The sequence below is a fragment of the Mytilus galloprovincialis genome, chromosome 8, assembly GCF_965363235.1.
Source record: "Mytilus galloprovincialis chromosome 8, xbMytGall1.hap1.1, whole genome shotgun sequence".
Classification (NCBI taxonomy): Eukaryota; Metazoa; Mollusca; class Bivalvia; order Mytilida; family Mytilidae; genus Mytilus; species Mytilus galloprovincialis.
Window position 1 is genome coordinate 75,568,126 of NC_134845.1, and position 21,859 is coordinate 75,589,984.

General features: G+C 31.7%; 1 protein-coding gene and 1 long non-coding RNA gene across 3 annotated transcripts; both read right to left on the reverse strand.

The window, feature by feature from the left end:
* Positions 1-1,026: 1,026 nt before the first annotated feature.
* On the reverse strand, positions 1,027-6,910 carry LOC143042586 (uncharacterized). Of its 2 annotated transcripts, none has more exons than XM_076214986.1 (4): positions 6,721-6,910; positions 4,533-4,639; positions 1,928-2,030; positions 1,027-1,188 (listed from the first exon to the last, which is right to left on the reverse strand). In XM_076214986.1, the coding sequence occupies exons 1-4, from the start codon at positions 6,741-6,743 to the stop codon at positions 1,167-1,169; spliced, it is 255 nt and encodes an 84-aa protein (XP_076071101.1). In that variant the 5' UTR covers positions 6,744-6,910; the 3' UTR covers positions 1,027-1,166. The 2 variants fall into 2 exon arrangements, with proteins under 2 accessions (XP_076071101.1, XP_076071100.1); XM_076214985.1 differs by having other exon boundaries at positions 1,029-1,188; positions 2,640-4,639; positions 6,721-6,904.
* A 6,036-nt stretch (positions 6,911-12,946) lies between these two features.
* Positions 12,947-17,047, reverse strand: LOC143043521 (uncharacterized). The gene is made up of 4 exons (XR_012968438.1): positions 16,973-17,047; positions 15,554-15,793; positions 14,120-14,295; positions 12,947-13,392 (listed from the first exon to the last, which is right to left on the reverse strand). It is a non-coding gene; the product is annotated as an uncharacterized LOC143043521 (long non-coding RNA).
* Positions 17,048-21,859: the final 4,812 nt, after the last annotated feature.

Consider the following 21,859-nt stretch of genomic DNA (forward strand, 5'->3'; position numbering starts at 1 on the left):
TGGATAGTTGTATCATTGGCAATCATACCACATCTTCTTTTTTATATATACAGTTCTGTACAGTTATCGATACTAACGGACCTACATCCTGTCAATATGTTCGCAATGCATACTGTCAGTTATGGGTTAAGAATGAGTGCTTGTAGATACGTGTAACCCCGCTACTTTTTATATGTGCCGCAGGTACCAAAGCAGGTGTCCTTAACTCAGTCATTGATGGTCACTGTCTATTATTTTGTTTATTGTTCCGTACATAATTCATACCGTTGTAATTTCGTCTGAATTGTTTAATATTTTGTCAGTGAGGATCAGTTTATATACTACTACATAGTATTGGTTTATGTTTATTGTTGCAGGCCGTACGTTAATTGCATCTATATGATTTGGTCAATTATACTAAGGTTTTTTTTCTACGCTCTCAAACCACCAATTATCTCCAAATCATTGTATCATAGGCCATTTTGTACGACATAAAAACCGAGAAAAAGTGCTCAAGGTTTGAAAAAAACAGGTACTATAAATTATGTTAGATCGAAGTTTTTTTAATTTTGAAAGACAGTTCGATATATGATTTCAGATATTCAGAATATCCAACCCCAATGTTGTCATTTATGTTAAATTTTCTCTTTATGTACATTTTTTGTACTATGCACCTTTAAAAAATCCAAACTGTATATTACTATAATTCCATAAAACTAATACATTAATGACGGTCGATATTAACTCTATTGAACGGTGTTTTTGTCATAGCAGTATTTCACCTTTATACATAAGCCTTGCAATATCATGCATCTAACAAGAGAGGCAAAATATTCCAAAATTCAGTAGAAAACAAACTGACAATGCCATGGCAAAAAAAGAAAAACGCCGGAAAGATAAACATCAGTACACAAATCACAACATAGAAAACTAAAGACATCAAATGGCATTCTCCATATAATTGGTAAAGAACTTCAACAAGCAAACGTATAGACTTCAAGCTATCATAACCGTGCTATGAGGATTAAAACGTGTTTCTATTGACCATTTATTGTCTTAGTAATGCCTTTTTATTAAATCATTTCAATAAACAAATACATTACACCTATTGCATTACATGTATTTCATGACTTTATAAGGTTTATGTTGAATGAATAGAAAATTCTTCATGTATGCCTATCGTCCCATTACATCCGCTGGTAATTTCTCCTAAAATAAAAAGATGAAAAAGTACAGACAAACAGACAGACAGACATGTATATATACAAGTATATTAAGTTTCAGAGTACTATGAATATCGAAAAGAGAGAGAGAGAGAGAGAGAGAGAGAGAGAGAGAGAGAGAGAGAGAGAGAGCATAACTATAACCACGTTATACTGTATGTAACTGTATCTGTCTGGCATTATCATCTGAGAGAGAGAGATATATAACTATTACAACGTTATATAGTACGTAACCGTATCTGTTATACCATTACTGTACGTGCAAGACAGCTTACATTCACACATATCTTTATAAATGAGAAAGGTATTTACATAAACATACATTTTGACAGTCATGATGTGTTTAAAAAAAAATCGAAGCGATTTTTTGGTTATATATCCTGCTTATTTTTCAATTTTTGTTTATCATCTATAATTTATGACACAAAAAATGACGTTTACGTCCCTTTGACACGTCTTGAATTATCTGTAAAGGCTTTTAAGACGAAACCACATTGCGAATGATGTCAAGATATAGATAATCATGTTTTTAAATTTCAGATTTTATACTTTAAAAGGTTATACAAATGACTAAGTTTAAATTAAAAGCTTTCTGTGATTGGATATATATATTGATTATATATATATATATTGCAAACTGTTTTTAACTTCTAAATGAAAATATCAGTGTAAATTTTATACGTATTCGCGACTGTCTTCCATATAAGATAACTTGTAGTACTTACTTCTTTTTGCAACAGTGAAAAGCTAGAATAAACGTTATAACTATTGAATAAATTAGAATTCCAATCATCTCCCAATAATACGATGTTGATTTTTTCCCTGCATCTGCAAAAAAAGTCATTCGTAGAGTCCTTGTGCACATACAATGGTTTATTACATTTGATTGTTAAGGGTGACACAAAAGTTAACACATTTGAAGACATAGAGGCGACGACACTGACTAATCATTTAGCCATTTTTATCAATTCTTATTGCTTATTCTAATTTCATACCCAGCATGGATTATTACTGCTAACGCAAAGGAAAACATTTGAAGAAAGTGCAAAGAAATAATATTTGATTTGCTACAAATATTCCTATAATAAAGCACAGTAAATAAATTATCATAGATTATAACACTAACGCAAAAATGTTATTATTTTAATTTTATAAACAGAAAGATAAATTTAGCTTCTTGGATTTGAAAGTATGTGATGTATATAAGATAAATAAATATTTTCAAAATTATCATCTTTTCAAAAATACTCACAAATTTAAACATCATTTGTATTGTTTGAGGGATGGGGTAATCGTAATCTGTAATCGTACTCGATTGCCTTTTGTATTTTTGATACTATACTTTACGTAAACTTGATCCTTTTCATACTGATGTTTAAGGTTTGCGAATACAAAAAGCTTATGGAAACAAAGGACATCATGTAAATATTTTGTTACCTTTATCAGTATTTCTCTGAAGCTCCGGTAATTCATTTATGATCATTCCCATCCCATTCGTATTGTGCAAGTCGATGTGGCAATGTAAGAACCAAACACCTGGGTTATCGGCCTTGAACCTGATGATAACGTAACTTCCGGTTGGTACAATAATAGTGTCTTTTTGTGGGGGATCCTTCCAATTCAAGTCAGGGTGTTTCCCCTCCGACCACGATTCATTTCTCCATTTCGCATCGTTACAATATCCGTGTTTATCGTTGCAAATTATGTCAATTGTGTCCTGTCCGCCGTTTGATATAATATTGCCAGTAGTTATGTCATATTTACCAAATCCTATTTTCATAATGTAAAACGAATGTCCATGTAAATGTATTGGATGTGACCATCCAGATCCATTTCCAATATTTGTCAGAATAAGTTGATATATAGTGTTATCTTTTGGACGGTCTATGGTTACTGAATATGTGCATTTACATATATTGGATGCATTACAAAATCGGCAATTATAATCTACTTGATTTGGCTGAGCTAAGGCATTGACAATCGGAGAACGAAATTGGTGACCGTTCACGGAACCAGGTGTGTATCCTTTTTCACCAGGAAACCCAAAATTAAAGAAAAGTTCCGTCGCTTTACCTTTAATCTCGTCTGTTTGCGAGTTTGGGTCATTTGAAGCCACGTTGTTAAAATTGAAGCAATAACGATTTTCCTGTTCAGGATAATATTCAAAGGGACAATTGAAAACTTTGCAAGCATCAACATTGCAGTTATTTGTATCTGCCTTTGGTGGGTTTAAATCTATAACAGTAGGTGACGATTTGTAAAAAATCAAAGCTTCGGCTGCATGATATTCATTTCGTTGTTCTATGCCAACTTCTAAAGACTCTGCGACAAGTAAGTAAGTGCTTGGAACGTTATCAGTATGTAACATAAAGTCTATTCTTTCTCCGGGATGAATAATAAATGACTCTGTCGCTTCTTCTTGGATTTCTCGTCCATCTGAGGCCACAATATATAATGGACGGTGCTTCTCTACATATACATGGAATGGATACATTGTGGCAGCATTTATCACCCTAAATCTATATTTTTGATCTTTTTCCACAATAAATTTATAAAGCGGAGCTTCATTGTTTTCAGTAGAAGATGAGTAATAACGTCCACGACCATTAATTAACCCCGAATGAAATCGAAATCGACTGTACTTTGCACCAGAATGATCATTAGTTACGTTGTATGCTTTTCCTGTCTTTCGGTCGTAATCACCCCATAACAGTTTCTGATATAAAACTTCAGAACTGTCATCATGATTCCAATCTTGCAAAACTGCTATGAAAACATTGTTTCCTTCTTGTGGTTGCGAAACCTGTTGAAAACCTTCCGGAATAACTATGAGTGGCCCATATAGTCCCATTGTCCTTTGGTCACCAATATGTGCATGGTAAAAATGAGTTCCAAATGGAAATGCTTTAAACTTGTATGTTTGATTTTGGCCTGGCAATATCGGGTATTGAGTTATAAACGCTACACCATCCTCTTCTGGAGTTGATCTTTGGTGCATTCCATGCCAATGAATAGTCATACTATCAGTATGCATCAAGTTCCTTACGTGGACAATCATGTTTTGATTTTCATATGACGTGATAGTTGGTCCTGGAAATCGTCCGTTTATAGATATAACTTTCTGTAAGTTAAAGCCATCGGTTAAAATAAAACTGTCTTCGATTTTTTCATTGAATTTTTCACCAGTATTGAAATTTACAGCAGTACCATTTTGTGGTTTCAGAAATATTGCCGGTGATCCGAACCCTTTGTACAACATTGATAAGTCATATTCTATAGTAAGATAACATTCACAAATTGGATCATTTTTACGACACGTATTTAACTTACATGATGTTCCTGACTTAAGAAAATAATCGAACCAGTCTGTATCTGTTGGCTGTGCAGAAGATCCATCCAACATGCTTAATACGTACAACATGGATAAAAGATATAATCTAAAACAAAGTTTCGAAAACATATTTTATCTCTTAGAAAGATATTTGATGTTTTAATTTTTGGTGTAAATTAAAAATGTCAGTAACTTGTAGAAGCAATTTAAAAGAAAGGATGCGTGTTGATGACCAAACACGTATATCATGTGAGTACTGTAAATTCAGAAATTATTGCGTGCATTTATTAATGTGAATGTAGCACGTAAATGTGACATTTATCATTGATATCAAATACAATCTGCATATAGTATCAGATATTGGAATCCGAGCGTTTATTATAAATACAAAACTCATTCTGGCGCACAAATAGCATGTATGAAAACTTCGAAGTCACTTCTGAATTAACAATCGTAGTCACCCAATATACTAGATTTAAATTATAAACTTGAATTTTAACACTCTAGCGTCAAAACTACAGTCTTTACATAAATTATCGTAAAAACATATCTTTTAGAGTCTGAATTTTTTCTTTTGTTCTTTCTCACCATATGTTCTTATATATTTGATCAGTTTAATTCAGTACATTACTAACTAATACGGTATACATACTTGACTAACAATTTTAAAAATGACATGAATAATAAGAAGAATTATATAGTTCTTATAAATAATATCGCATTCATTGTGTCACTATCACGATGAAGAATCACGAAAACAAAAGGACCTTAAATATATCATGCTTAGTAATAAGTGAACCATATATTGAAGGCTGTCGTCTGCATTAGACTCATCGGTGTCGCTCGAAAAAAAACCATATCAATAACAAAGCCGAAGCTTATTTGAAAACAGGTATTCTCTGTTAAACTTATTAAGTCTTGATTTAAGTCATTCGTTCTTTTGATTCTGTGGTAGCAGTGCTTATGTAAGGAGCATACTCCTTATAATGACGTCTGTATACAGCGACCATGTGCATGATGTTCGAACGTAAAGAAAAGGGTAAAAAGCATGAATTCATTTAACAAGTTTTAAAATTGAAATTTTGTATACAATGTTAAGGTGCATACATATAAAATAAAATAATAGATATAACGTGTACAGGTGTATATCTAGTAACACGACAATATGGCTACTGTTATCAAAGATGAGCTCGGTTGTTTTTTTCAACGCTTTAAAATATCTTGAATAAATAATTATTATCAATATCTTTCTATATCACTTTGAAGTACAGTAAAACCTGGTCTCATGAGCATCTAATATAACAAGTAGTTCATGACCCTCCATCGCGTTCTGTATAAAAGATGCCTCTATACATTGCTCACTGTTGGCAACAAGCACCACTTTCAGTAACAAAATAGACAAATGATATTTATAAACGGGCTGTTTTGACTCGTTTGTCCAAACAAAAGCAGTCAAAATATTTAATTCTAAACTATTCTAAAGTGCTCGGAGTTTAATTTTAACTTTTAACTTTTAACCCGTTCCCTATATCAGAAATAATTCGTAAGGCTTGATATGATTTTTATTTTCGGTTCAGGTTTTTTGTTATATCGCAAATAGCATTGTCATTAAAATAATAATGATGTTTATCTTTTATATTCCAGAACTTGCTCTTTGCTTGTTTATAAAAGAAAGGAAAATATTTCTGGCATAGTTTGACAGTTTGAATAATCTCAAAGTCCGAAAAAGTATACCGAAATCTCTAAGAAAAATGTCGGTCCTTTTTAGTTTACTTACTATGCTAATTGTATAAACTGAATATAATTAAGGCACTTAATATGTATTTAATTAAAGTGATTTAACAAAAAAACAAAACAAAGCATTGCAGAGTATGTCGTTGTACATCACTGTATGCATGTACATCGTTTTGAAATAAAGAAGTGTGGTTCCATCGACCATCTCTTTATAAAGGGAACCTGTCTAAAATATGTAATTAATCTGTTTCCTTTGTGTCACTGTAAAGCCAGGCTTGACTGTGTGTTGAAGGTACAATTGATTCAAGTATGGGCTTTATGCCTTTCAAGCGTCAAAACGCTAGTAAAATATTGCACTTTTGAAATGATAGAGTTGTCCGAATTCATATGGTATTACATGTTATCTCTTTTAAAAGAATAAAATGAATGACATTGAATATGCAAAGTACTTACCTGTGATTAAATTCCATTTTCATCAACCAAACCTAACACACTGTATACGACAGTGACAGTCAGCAAATAAGAACAGATACGGAAGTTGCTCGAATAAGGTCATAGATGTATTCGGGCCCGGTAGAAGCTGGTAAAGTTTGGAATATGACTGAAATGATAGACTTTTATTTTAAAGTCACATGACATGAACAGATACTAAATTGTGAATACTTGATATATATCTAATCAACAATTTTAACAGTCAACGGTTCTAATTTATGATCTGTAATCAGGTAAGTTGTGCATGTGTCCTTGGTGAAAAATATTTTTGTTTAAACTTATTTCTTATGATTTGAACTCCATACACTATATAAATCTCTTAATATAAAACAAACTTTGTTTTTTTTAATTAGACTGATACATAACTGAATATGTTTGGCCATATAAAATTACGACCCCTTTTGGCCTAACATCTTATTATTTTTTTTATATTGTTGCATTGCTCATGGCAGTGTGTACAACAGACTAGTGCTAATGACATCTTTAAACTAAAGCAACTGAGTGAGAACTTATTCCTTATTGTAGTTTTAACAATCCTAATCTATTATTTGTAATTAGCTTTCAACTATTGCGGATTCTTTGATATTGGTGACTTTTTTGTAGTCTTTTTGTTACGGTTTGTTTGTGCTTGTTACTTTACTGATGATTCCAGAATTTACCAACTAAATGTTATAGTTTAAAAGACTATGATTTCCTGGTACACTGTACCATACTATGATACTATGACGGGACTCACAAACAATTTTTTATCGCCACAATATTTAAATAGCTGTCCCAAATCAAAAGCCCCTTATTTTGTAAGTTGTAGGAGCTGGTTGTTGTTTGCCTAAATTGTTGAAGCTGGTTGTATTTGCGCTAGTTGTTTGAGCTGGTTGTTTTTTGCTTAAATTGTTGAAGCTGGTTGTATTTCGCCTTATTTGTTGGAGCTGGTTGTTTTTTGCCTTATATGTTTCTTGTTTGATGATTCAGAAACAATCAGGTCGTGGGTTTTCGCTTTTAAATTGTTTCATACTTTATCGTGCTGCATCTCATAAAATTTGTATTACTAGTAAAACATTCATAACCTAGAAATCGCAGTTGAACCAGTTCAACTATCCGTATTGAGGAAAGAGTGCTAGGAACTCGTATATTTAAATATTTAAATAGTTTTCTGCCCTACTGAGTAATTTATTTTTATAGAATATATTTTTTTCTATTAATAAGTTTTCCTTTAAATAATTTTTAAGTGCTATTATATTGGTTTGTTCCATAGCTAATTTGCTTCTATAAATGTAGAATTTTGTTAACAGAAGTATTATGTTTCTTATATCATTTTTATCGGTTTTTGTTAAAATACAAAATAAAACCAAGTCAATACTAAAGTTAGTTCTATTTCTGTCTTCTCAAATATCCAGGAGTTAAGGTCTTCCCATAATTTTGATATATATGGACACGTCCAGAATATATGTTCTATTGTTTCGACCCCTCCGCACCCAAAACTACAAATATTTGTATCTTTAATTTTTATTTTAAGGAGAAGTTCATTCGTGCCTAAAATTCGATGTATTATTCTGTATTGAAACCACTGCAATTTTGAATTTTTTTGTAATATAAAAGGGCAATACATGGATATTTTTCCAATTGAAGTTTGCATTGAGAATTAATGACCATTTTTGTTCACATTTTTGTTTAGGATTTGACTTTTTACTATTCAAAATATTATACATATCTTTTGAACCTTTCTGGGATTTAAAAAAAAAACTTTAACACCGAGGGCAAAACTGGACCGTTTTCTCTTTTTAAGTCATTTGGACATATTTGATATTCTTTTAAATACTTTTTTATTGACAAAATTAGGCCTTAATATGTGAGAAAATTAGTTTTAATATTGTATACATTATTAAAGTGATCAAAAGTCATAATACTGAATGGTTATCAATCTTTATTCCATCATTCTTCCATAAAGGGCATGTTTTAATTTGAGAGTTATTTTGTACACTTTGAAGATCTTGCCAAGCATCAAATACTTCTTTCCAAAATGGATTATTTAACTTTTTATAAGGACCAAGAAATTGCATTTCCAAGAAATTCAAATTTTCTGAAAAGAGGAATAGTTTTACTAGTTTTGAATTATTTCTATTAATTCTTCTTATCTAGGTTAATTTAAAACCTTTTATGTAGTTTTCAATATTTATCATTTTTAGTCCTCCTAAACAGTACGGTTTGAATAAGGTGTCTCTATTGACTTTATCTGGTTTGTTATCCCAAATAAAGGAAAATATTTTTTCAGTAAAAAGTTTATTATAAGCTTTGTGCTATTTGGACTAGGTATGGACAGCAATAGATGGTTTAATTTTGATATTATAAGTGTTTTTATCACTGTTATTTTTCCAATTGGTGAGAGTATTTGATTAGTCCAAGTTTTTATAATGTTTTCAATTTTTTTCAACCTGGGGTTATAGTTTAAATTTTCAATTTCACTAATATCCACTGAGGAATTTATGCCAAGAAGTGTAAATCTGCTTGAACCCCATTCCAATCCCCACTTGGCACACATAGTTTCTTGGCTAAACTTTTTCTTCCCAATCCAAACAACCTTGGTCTTGTCTAAGTTTATATTAAGACCTGATAAATCTGCATATTTATCTAGAGTACGGAGAGATGCATCCAAAGATTCAGGTGATCCATCAAGTATAAGAGAAGTATCATCTGCATATTGTGAGATGAGATACTCTGAGTCATCTATAGTTATTCCTTTAACTTTGTCATTATTTCGTATAAGTATACCAAGTATTTCTGCACATAGTAAAAATATATAAGGTGATAGAGGATCCCCTTGTCGGCAGCCCCTCTGAATCTAAAAAAAATCTGAGAGATGGCAATTTTGAGTTACTGCAGATTGAATTTTGGTATAAAAAGTAGTGATCCAATGTTTAATAGAAGGTCCAAAATTAAAAAAGTCTAATACACTTTCAATAAAACTCCAAGAAATTGAATCAAACGCCTTTTCAAAATCAATAAGGAGTAGAATACCAGGTATATCATGTTCTTCTGTATACAATAAAATATCATAAATTAGTCTAGTATTTTCACCAATATATCTTCTAGGAATGAACCCTGTTTGATCATTATTTATTAGAAGTGATAAAATAGACTTCAAACGCTCTGCTATACCGCTAGACCCGAGTTTATATATTGTGTTTAAAAGACTTATTGGTCGCCAGTTTTTCATATATTGTCTTGGTTTATCTCCCTTTGGTATACAAGTAATTATCCCTCTTTTTTGGGATACTGACATTTCACCCATATACCCATAGTTGATTGATCTAAGAACAAATTTACCTAAATCTATCCAAAAGAATTTAAAAAACTCACTGGTGTATCCATCAGATCCTGGGCTTTTGTTATTTTTCATTCTTTAAATAGCAGCTGTTAATTCTGAATAGGAGATTTTTCCCTCAAGGGTATCCCTTATTTCATTTGTTAACTTGGGAACGTCTAAAAATGGAATTTCCTTATTAAGATCAACACTATTTATTGTATCTTTCTTTGAATATAAATTCTTATAGAAGTTTTTAGCTTCCAATAAAATATGTTCTTGTTTGTTTATTAAACAGCCTTCATTATTGACTAGTCTTGGGATTGTTTTATTAACAAAGTTCTTAGTTTTTAAGTTGATAAAATATTTTGAGGATCTTTCTCCTTCTTCTACCCATTGCATTTTTGAGCGAACATAATGACCAGGCATTTTTTCTTGTCTTAAAACTTGCAATTTAGATTTCTTTTGGTTGAGATCTTCAAGAGCTTCTGTGGTTTGTATATTTTCTTCTAATTTTTGAATTTCATTTACTAAAGCATTTTCCAATTTATTTCTTTCTTTCTTTTTATATGATGCAAAGGAAATTGATTTACCCCTAATTTCTGTCATTAATGTTTCTAAGAACAGCTGATCATTTATTGTAGATTGAATATCTAAGCAATTAATCTGGTCTAGTGAGTCTCTATTGTATACTAAAGTTGCATATTGATCTTTTACTTGTTTTATTTTTTCTTTAACAGATTTAACATATTCTATATCATACAATAAACTATTATTAAATTTCCACAAACCCTTCCCAATATTGAAATAACTTATTTTAAAGTGTAGAACTATTGGTGAATGGTCAGATCTATAGCTGTTTTGAATTTCTACTTCTTTTACATTTTGAAAGAAACTCCGAGATATAAGAAAAAAATCAAGCCTAGCTTGCTTCAGAGGATTAACTTTTCTCCATGTAAATCGTTTCTTGTCTGGGTAGTATTCTCGAAAGGGATCAATTAGATCATAAGTTTCAATAAGTTCAAAGATTTTTTCTCTTGCTCTTGGATTATTTATATTTAGATAGTTATATGTATATAATGCCTGATTTTGAACTAAGTTAAAATCTCCTGTCAGAATAATTTGTTGGTAATTAAAGTTTTCTATTATTTCATTAACTTTATTATAAAAAGATGGTGAGTCATTATTTGGTCCATATAAATTAACAAGTGTTATATTTTTACCTTCAATTGTAATATCTACACCAAGAAAATTTCCATTATCATCTTTCTTTATCTTATTTATTTTATATTCAAGATTATTTGCAAATAAAATGGCAACTCCTCTTTGATTTGAAGCAAAATAATTAAAAATGCATTCTCCTCCCCATTGGTTTCTAATAAATGATTCATCTTTTTCAGTAAAGTGTGTTTCTTGCAGACAGTAAATATGACAGAGCTTTGATTTCAAGTATTCGAACACATCTCTCCGTAAAATATTAATTATTTGTTGACTGATCTGAGCGTCGCTGATGAATATTATGTAGACGAAACGCACGTTTGGCGTATCAAATTATAATCCTGGTACCTTTGATAGGTATTAACATCAATGGGTCGATGCCACTGCTTGTGGACGTTTCGTCCCCGAAAATATCCCCAGCCCAGTAGTCAGCACTTCGGTGTTGAAATAAATATCAATTATATGGTAATTTTTATACATTTACTGTTTGTAAAAGTATACATTATTCGAAATACTAAGCATTGTTTTATCCCAGGCATAAATTACCTTAGTCCTGTTTAGAAAATTGTTTGGAATTTAGGGCCCTCAATGGTCTTAAACTTTGTATTTGTTTTGACTTTTTTATCTGAGTGATGAGTCTCATATAGACGAAACGTGCGTCTGGTGTATCAAATTATAAACTTGGAACCTTTAAAAATTATTTATACTGTTATATTAAATATTATGAATAAAAACAAGTTTCGTTTTACAAATGGAAATCAAAATGGTAAAAATGTGTACAGTTTCTTTGCAAATTCGCTGTTTTCTTTCTTCATACCTGTATGTTTGTTAATATGAGGTAGACAATCCGTAGTGGATCAGTATCTGTTTACCCTTCCAGAGCACCTGAGATTACCCCAAGTTTTTTGTGAGGCTCGTGTTAAGTAGTCTTAGGTTTTTGATGTTGTGTCTTTCGTACTAATTTTAGTCTTTTTCATTTTTAGCCATTGTCAGTTTATTTACGATGTATGAGTTTGACTGTCCATCTGGTATCTTTTACCTTTCTTTCATGCATGCATACCCCCCCCCTCCCCCCTCACACACACAAAAAAGGTAACTCTAATTATCCAATGTTCTTGCCAGGACGCTATTGAACTATTACTTTATAGCTTTATACTTGAATTAATCATTTCAAATGTTTCACGGAAATATTTCTTATTTGGTTTTTGGCCAAGGTGGTCAAGTGGTCTAAGTAGTCAAATACTGTATCACTAGCATGTCAACACTCTTGTTGTGAGTTCGAATTTCGCACGTGGAACATGTAGTTCTTCAACTCGAATATGACCGCTACCAAATAGCACAATACTAATTAAATATATAAACACCAATAAATCATTGTTTGTTTAAACATAATTATGTTACAAAATATTGCAAAAAACACGTTTAATAAATATTTTATGCGTCAGAGGCGCCTTTCTGTATTTATCTTTATCAAGAACGCTCAAAGTCATTTATATTGAAAGCCAAGCATGTAAAAGTACCGAGAGAGTTGAAGAGCTATATGACAAAATAAACCTGAATAATCTTTTATTTTATTATGAAATTACCGAATTAGACTTATCACAAAATTTACAGTTAAACTGACCTTAAAGCTTATGACGGTTGAAACATGATGGTAATGACGTTTTTTTTTTACTATGCTGGTATTCTACAGATGAATCCCAGTTTATGGTTTTGCCTTGGAACTTCTTCGACCTATAGAGTGATATTGACTGTTCCTTTTTATATTGTCCGAGTTTTTTTATGTAAGATAATGCTTGAAAAAAATATCAAAACAAATGCAAATTGTAAGTTGTACATGTTATTCCTCAATAAGCATATCATTAAACGTTACAAAAACATTTTGTTTTCGCATATGAATGCTAAATGTCTGTTACAACCAGTATCAAACCATTTTGCTTTAGGGTGAAAGCCATATCTCATGCAGTCAGCGCCTGGTATTACGTTGTACATCAGATTATCTGGTTCATTACTACCCCAGTTGGTGTATGTAACATGTGCTCCGTCCATCCAACGAAAAGTTCCCTCTTGGTATACATCAGTTCTACCTATCCACCACCCGAATAATCCTGTTATTTCTGTTAATTACAATACTTTGTTTTAAAAAAAATGATTAAGATAACTATTTTGATATGAGCATCACTGATGAGTCTTATGTAGACGAAACGCGCGTCTGGCGTATTAAATTATAATCCTGTTACCTTTGATAACTAATTATAGAAAAACTGTTGTTGGTTGTACCCCAAATTGTGACATTTGTACCATTTTTGTCTGTATGTTTTGTACAAACATTGCTGTAACTATAATTATATGCAATTGTCAAGAGAGAGGCTAAGCTAGCTATAAAACTAGGTTTTATCAACCATTTGCTACATAAGAAAATGCCTGTACCAATAGTAATCAAAGGTACCAGGCTTATTATATGTTACCCCTCATGCGTTGAGGACCCTATAATTGATATTAATGTGTCAACACCGAAGGGCTGACTATAGGGCTGTTGATACTCTCGAATACAATACGTCCAACAGCAGTAGCATCGAGTTATGGATATGACAGTTGTTTTCCATTCCTTTGAACTGTTTGAGCTTTTGATTTGTCAATTGATAATGTTATTTGTTTTAAATTAAACTTAGTACGGTATCTTTGTTATTTTATATTTAATTTAGATGCCATCTAACAAAATGCTTATTTTGATAGTCTCTAAATAAACTGTAACTTTTAGTTTCACTTTAAATTTTCACTTCAATAAATGCTTGGACAAAACAAATCATGATGATATGTATGACCATAAGAGCGAAAACCTACCAAATTTTGCCAACAAATATGGTAAAAAGAAGTATTCTTTTCTTCCGTTTTGTATACCTAGCAGATGCCCGCCATCATCAGCGCATCTTTGCTGTGATGCATTCCATGATAATTTTGTTGCGTGAAATGTGATACAAATGTCCAACTGCCATATGTATTCATAGAATCCAGGCAATCTACAAAAAGATGAATAATATCAATTTTCAATTACCTAGTCTGGTATGCAGAATTTACCACAAGAAAGGCATAAATTACACTAAGTAGTAAAAACCAATGAATTTCAAGAATATTAAAATAAATTGCAAGCGTTCTGAATCTTACATTTATGTTCATAAGGATATCAATCATATTTATGTCTTATATAGCATGTTTTTTTTATTGTATAACAGTAGGTACCATATAAGTCGTCAGTCAGTATATACATGTGTATTATACACAGGGGAAGTTCTTAACCTCTCTTGATTATAGACTGGGTGTATACATTGTTACACTGTTCCACCATTTAGCTAGTATATTAAACTACTTGAACTTGATAGACTGATATTAACCTGATGACTGAAGGATTGTATTTGTTGATTGTTTAGTGTTTTAACGTCATTTTTAAGCACTGCATTTAGGCTGGTTTTTATTGGTGGAGGGAGCCGGAGTAATCAGCCAAAACAACCGACCTTCAATAGAAAAACTGATAATCCTTTTCAATTAAGATTGGAGACGAGTGCACCCGCACGAGTGGGGGTTTGAACTCACAAACTGATATCCATTGACTCCTGTACCATTCGTTCATTCTATCAAAACATAAAGATTATGATTATGTGTTTATATCATTTCCTAAATAAGTGTCAAAATCAATATTTCAAAAACTAAAATCACAAAAATACTGAGCTTTGAGGAAAATTCAAAACAAAAAGTCCAAAAAAAAAAAAAACAACTCATTTTTAAACCTTTGTTTATGTTCTGCTCTTATATTTGATGTGTTTCCCTCAGTTTTAGTTGTTAACCCAGATTTGTTTTGTTTTTTCTCAATCGATTTAAGATTTTCGAATAACAGTATACTACTGTTGCCTTTATTTATAGCGCTAACCCTCTCCCTTGTACGACAGTTGCATCAAATTTCATTATTTTGACAACGATGAGAGAAAAAAAAACCAAAGACACACTAGGGATACAACAGCAAAACGAATCCCACCAAAAACTGGTGGTGCTTTGGAAGTGTCAAAACGACTACTTGACACAATGTTTGGTGATTCGATTTCTTTGTTAACTTTGTCACATTACAAGCTTACGAACAACCTCACATATACACAGAACGCTTTGCCCAAAAATATGTCGTATATATTAGTATGTGTTAATGTTATTTAAGAGCTAAAATCAGGCAAGCAATTTAATGTACGTGGTACGCTTAATATGTTTTATGCATAACCAACACAGATTTACCTTTCTTCCTGTAAAAGAAGTTGCCCAGTGTGTTTTCATATATTATGATGCCATCCTCTATGTTAATGGTCGCACACTGTCCACTAGTATTGTCATAGAAAAAACCGTCGCATGTTTTATTTTGATGACTACATCTAGAACATTCAAGCGATGTCCTGACTTTTATTGGTGTGTTTATTCTTCCTTGGACATTAGTTGTATCCCAGTTTGGAATTGATACAAAGGTTTCAATGGTACTCACTAAAACATGTTTTAAATCATTAAATTCAGTAATGTACTGTCCAAATTTACAATATATATGGCAAATGAAGATCTCTTTACAAATATAATTTGCACAAAGCAAACCAGTCAAAATTGCGCAGAAACCTTGTATCGCAAACTCATTAATTACAATGTATTTGCAATGCTCTATTGTGTTATGTTGTTAAAACTAACCTATACCATTATTGACCTACCGACCGACGCTTTAGCTATAAGAAAGTAACAAAATAGATATAGGAAGATGTGGTTTGAATGCCAATGAGACAACTCTCCATCAAAATAACAATTTAAAAAAGTAAACCATTATAGGTCAATATACGGCCTTCAACACAGAGCCTTGGCTCACACCGAACAACAAGTTATAATGGCCCCCAAGATTACTAGTGTAAAACCATTCAAACGAGAAAACCAACGGTCTAAGGTGTAATGCGTCATGTTAGAAATGGCACAATGTCGCGAAATATTCGCATAGTAATGGCATCATGGGAAAATCTACATAGTGTTTATTAGGTTGTTAAAATCATACGAGTTCTGTTACCATAATCTGTTTTGCGCCTTTTCCAATTTACCATAAAATTTTTCATCATTCTCATGTATAACTTGTCAAACTAATTAACCTTTTTGAATCCCCAATTGTGTAAATGTCTTACCGTTATAATTTTAGAAGTCTATAGTTGCAATATTTTCTATGGGTTCTAAAAGGTGAAAGTTTAATCTCTGTCTAAATAGCATTGCTATGTCGAGCATTTCACGCAATTTTAAACAGTATTCTTAAATTAAAATCGATCGAAAGATGATATTGGCAAACATTCGATTTATCATTTGTCTTTTTTGACCAAATATACGCCAGCGCCATCAGTTTAATTTTCTTCATTTTTTTTTCAGATCGAATCTTTAAACTCCTCTCATTTTATTGCATATAAACACTTGTAGGAAAAGTTTTTTTTTTTTTAAATTTTATAACACATATAAAATAAATACATGTTAACTCTCGTATAATACTTTACATCAAGAATAATTTACCGAATGTACATATGTCAGAAAAAAGGCATAATTACTTAATATTTCAGGCAATAGTTTAATGCATAGGCAATTCCGTATTGCCAAGGATTAAAGCGTATTGCATATTTTAAGTTATTGCTGCTAACATGTACTTACCAAAAATAACTTGAATCAAAAGAAGGACACATAATGATATAGTTCCGAACAAAGTTATGGCCATCATTATAATAATTGTAAATTAAAACATTTCAATTCTGCAGATATATCGAAATATTTCAAGCACTTCAAAACTAAAAGTAATATGCCAAAAATAAAGTTTGTATTATCAACAATGGACATGAAAATTAACACTTATCAAATAATTATTTTAATGCTTATTATATTGATTTGACTGTGAACTATTTTCATACTAGTACCAATAAATGTGTATTGTGAAGTAACATAAACAATAAAGAAAGGTTTCATTTCAAAAACACATAGAACATTAGTTCGGTCAGTGTAATAAAAGTACAAGATCTTTGAGTTTGTTAAGTTTTCTATGATATATTAAATGCCTATTATGGAAATCAATATCAGAAAAGCTGCTAAAGAATTTATGTAAATATACTTTTGGTCAGTGGATTGTTTACTTTTGGTTGCTGATTAGATATCTAAATATAATATGCGTTTATAAAGAATTTGATATAAACTAAGGAAAACGGGTGAATACATTGTAGACAAGACAATCGAACACTGTCATACTACATTTTTCTATTTAGATACAGTTAAACCCTCAAAACCACTACCTTTTTACATGATTAAACCAAAGTCTGCTATCAAGATACAATTGATCAGATAACAACTAAATACATTCAATTAAAGTATGCTGTTAATAAAGGCATTACCACCTTGTTGTTGTTTAAATTCCGATCCTCGTTCCTTTTTATCATTTAAACTGGGTTTTTTCCTTTAATATGTAAATGTATGTTGTTAATCATTTTTTCAGATGACATACTTTGTATAGAATAATTAAAAAAAAGTATGCATCAACAGAAATTAAGCATAACTGTAATAATGTATAAACCTAAGGTTTTAAATCAATTGATATTGTTGAAAAGTCCATAACTGAAAGAACCTTTCTTGTCAAACCCCAATAAGATGCAGAAAAATGTGTATCGTAAATATTAATAATACCACTATATCGATACGTATGCTGTTGGACTTTGGTTTCCAAGGGTATCGCCAGCCAGGTACGTGTAAACTGCCATGATACTATTACTGTTTTATAAAAAAAAAACAAGTGTTCTAAATCTGCAAAATCGCCTTAGATTAAGCAATACATCTACAACATATTAAGCTTTAATTCTTTTTCAGGGATTGATTATACGTAAAATATTGGTTATTTTGAATTTCAATTAGCACTGAGCATTTGTTTAATTTATCTCTTTGTTCGAAATTCAAAGTAAGATCAACATCATTAATGTTGAGAAAAACGATTAAAAAACATCAATATGCCTGCATTGTATAGCAACTATTAAGCTTTCTTTATAGAGAAAACCTCCGAATTTACCTAAAAAACCGTTAAGATACTTTGACAATTGCATCTAGTTCATTTGAAACACCGACAGAATTATAGCAGCTGTACAGTTATTAGAAACATGCATTATGTCTGTGCAAAACAATTGTGTCTGTTGATGGCTGTTGTTTTTAACAGGTGAGACTATGTCGGGGATAAAACAAAATGACAGTTAGACAATCTTTAATATACAATTTGATGTCTTAGAATCATAACGATGATAGGATTTTGATATTGATATGAGCGTCACTGATGAGCCTTATGTAGACGAAACGCGCGTCTGGCGTACTAAAATTTATAATCCTGGTACCTTTGATAACTATAGGTATATTCAATGGTTGTAAATCATTGTATAGGACGTTGGTTACTTATCCAAACGTTGTGTTGTATGGTTTTGAAAATTGTACTAAGGATTCATTTATTTTTGAAAATAACAGATAACAGATAACAAAACACTAGTTTATGTATGGGGTTTGATGTTGTTTTTTCTTCAGTTTTCTGTGTTGTGTCATGTGTGCTGTTGTTTGTTTGTCTTTTTCATTTTTAGCCATGTCGTTGCCAGTTTGTTTTAGATGTATGAGTTTGACTGTCCCTTTGGTATCTTCCGTCCCTCTTTTACATTGTATAAGGACACATTAAAACAATGTGCATGAACTGTTATCAGAAAAATGTATACATTGTTTACAGCTCTTCCTATTTGGCGTGGAGCATCACTGAAGAGACATTGATTGTCAAAATGCGCATCTGGTGCAGAACAATTGGTTCCGTTTATTTCATTATTATCTTAAAAAAAACGTGCTTTGGGTCATCTTGAATATACAACAGTGTTTGTTGATATCAAGTTATAGATGACATTCAAAATTTGTACTGGTTACTTATATTTGTCATTTAAAACTATGTATTAAACTACAACTTGTCTTGAGTGACATATTGTTAATATTTAATTCTTATATGACGCGCTTCTTTCGCTTCGTGATCAAATTCTCGATCTATCTATATTTAGCGCAGTCTCAGAGATGAGCATAATAATAGATGTTACAATATACCTCCACGTAAATCCACATGTATCGGAACCTACATTTTGTATTTACAAACGCTTTGCTGATGTTATTGTTCTAAAAATTGCAATAGAAAAAAAACTACAGAACTTTAATTCTTATTCAGATGTATCACATAAAGAACTAATGCAAAAGAGCTCGAAGAAATCTGCAGGATCAAAATAAGATAAAACTCCGTGCAAGTCCGTTTTGCGTATTTAACAATGTTTAAGTCATTTCAAAACATGACACCATACAAATGAAAAAGCTAAAGGTGAAGGTTTTCCGTAACGTGAACCACAAAAAAAAATCGAAAAATATTCCATTAAAATTGATAATTGAGGTAGGGGCTGTCTTATTTTCTATTCTAATGCATTATTCGCTTATTTACTGATTTCAGGTTGTTCAGGCAGTAAAGAACATGCAAGCAACAATTGAGCTAAAAACTATCTTTCCTTCAGAATATGGATATTGAAGCATTTGGAGGCTCAACAATAGGGGAGGCAAGTGAAGATGAATCACAGAAAAAAGAACTAAAGTTAAGGAGGGGTCTTCATACCAATGCACGTGTGTCCTTTTAAGACAAAATGGGTATCTAGTTTTCCCAGGCATAAGAAGATCCACACTAATGGGTTAAACAAATGTGACCAGTGTGAATTAAACTTTTAAGACTTCACAATAAGCATAACAACAGATAGCATGGAGAAAGCCTGATTTGTACTCATTATTCCAAACAATTCAAAAGCAGAACTGGGCAGTGGCGGATCCAGTACTTTTTATAAGGCGGGCCCGATGGCTGACCTAAAAGGGGGGCTCAATTCATGCTTCAGTGATTCCCTATATAATCAACCAAATTTTTCCAAGGCCCCCCTGGATACGCCTATGCTGGCATACCATATGAAGAAAGCAACAGGAACTATAATCACATCTGCTTGTTTTATAGTAAAACATTAAAAATACTTCGCTGACCGCAGAGATCGAACCCTGAACAGTTGGGGCAAATTTGGATACGATATTAAAGCTTAATACTATCTGCATTTGGATTGTGATCAAATTTATGACGTTATATAGGTTTCTGACACAAGGTAGATGTAGTCAAAGATCTTAAATCGTATGCGCAATACTGTGCACCTGAAGGTTTCTTCCCGCCCATAACATTTTGTTTTCCTTCTAGGATAAATAACCATCAAACCAAATCCCAGTCTTTCCTTTCTGGTAATAAACCTTGTAGTACAATTTTAGAGAGGTTCATATACTTGAACACAAGATATTATCTGGAAACTAGAAAAATGTTTGTTTTGCCATTTCTTTTGCCCCTAATTTCTGCATGTTTGGGGCAATTATCCCCGAACCAAATCCCAGTCTTCCCTTTGTGACATTGTTCCTTGTCGTACAATGCGAAAAAGATCCAAAAACGTACACACAAGTAATTATCCGGAAACTACAAACATGATTGTTTTTTGTCCCTTTTTGTTCCTTCATTCCTAAACTGTTAGTACCATTACCCCAAAATGAATCCTAGCATTCTACTTGTGGTATTGAACACTGTGGTACAATTTCAGAACAATCAAAATTCTTATACACAAGTAATTATTCTGAAACTTAAAACATGCTTCTTTTATGCCCCTTTTTCGTAAATGGTTGAAATCATCATCCCCAACATTATCCCAACTTTCATTTTGTGGTATTGAACCTTCTTTAAAATTTATATAGATCCATTCACTTAAATTAAAGTTGTCCAGAAACCAAATGGGTCTTCGGACGACGCAGACGATAACGACATCATAGCAATATACGAACCGAAAAAAAAACATTGCGGGGAAACATGGCAATACAGTTCACACATGTCAATACTGTGTGAAAACGTATAAATGGCCAGCCAGTTTCTACAGACATATACAAGTTATAAATATATATATAAATATCAAAGTAATCAAATAAGTTTTTCATTTGTTGCAAGTCTAATTATTACATTAATCTACCATAAAAATTCATCGCATTTTCGAAAATTCTACATCAGAAATGAATGCCATACAGTGATAATTCATCGCATCTATAGTGAAAATGGATCGCTTTTAATAACTGATATTTTCTATGTTATGTTGCTTTTATAACACATATCTTAACTTTAATACTGTTATTATACATTAAAAAGACACATCATAATGAAAATATGTTAAAGTTTAGTTTCAAATCAATTATTTTGGTATTTTCAAAACGTAAAGAAATAAAGTTTTCCCGTGATCCTTTATTCTACAATGAACATACTCGCATACAACAGTGAAAATGAACTGACTGGATTCGCACTTTATATACACTGTAACAGTGAGTAAAATAGAACAGCAACACACATGGCATATCCATCCTCGCTTAAGTTTTTTAATGACCGTATTTGTCCTATAAGAATTGCATTAATTAATGAAATTAAAGCCGTAGATTTGTCGGAAATTT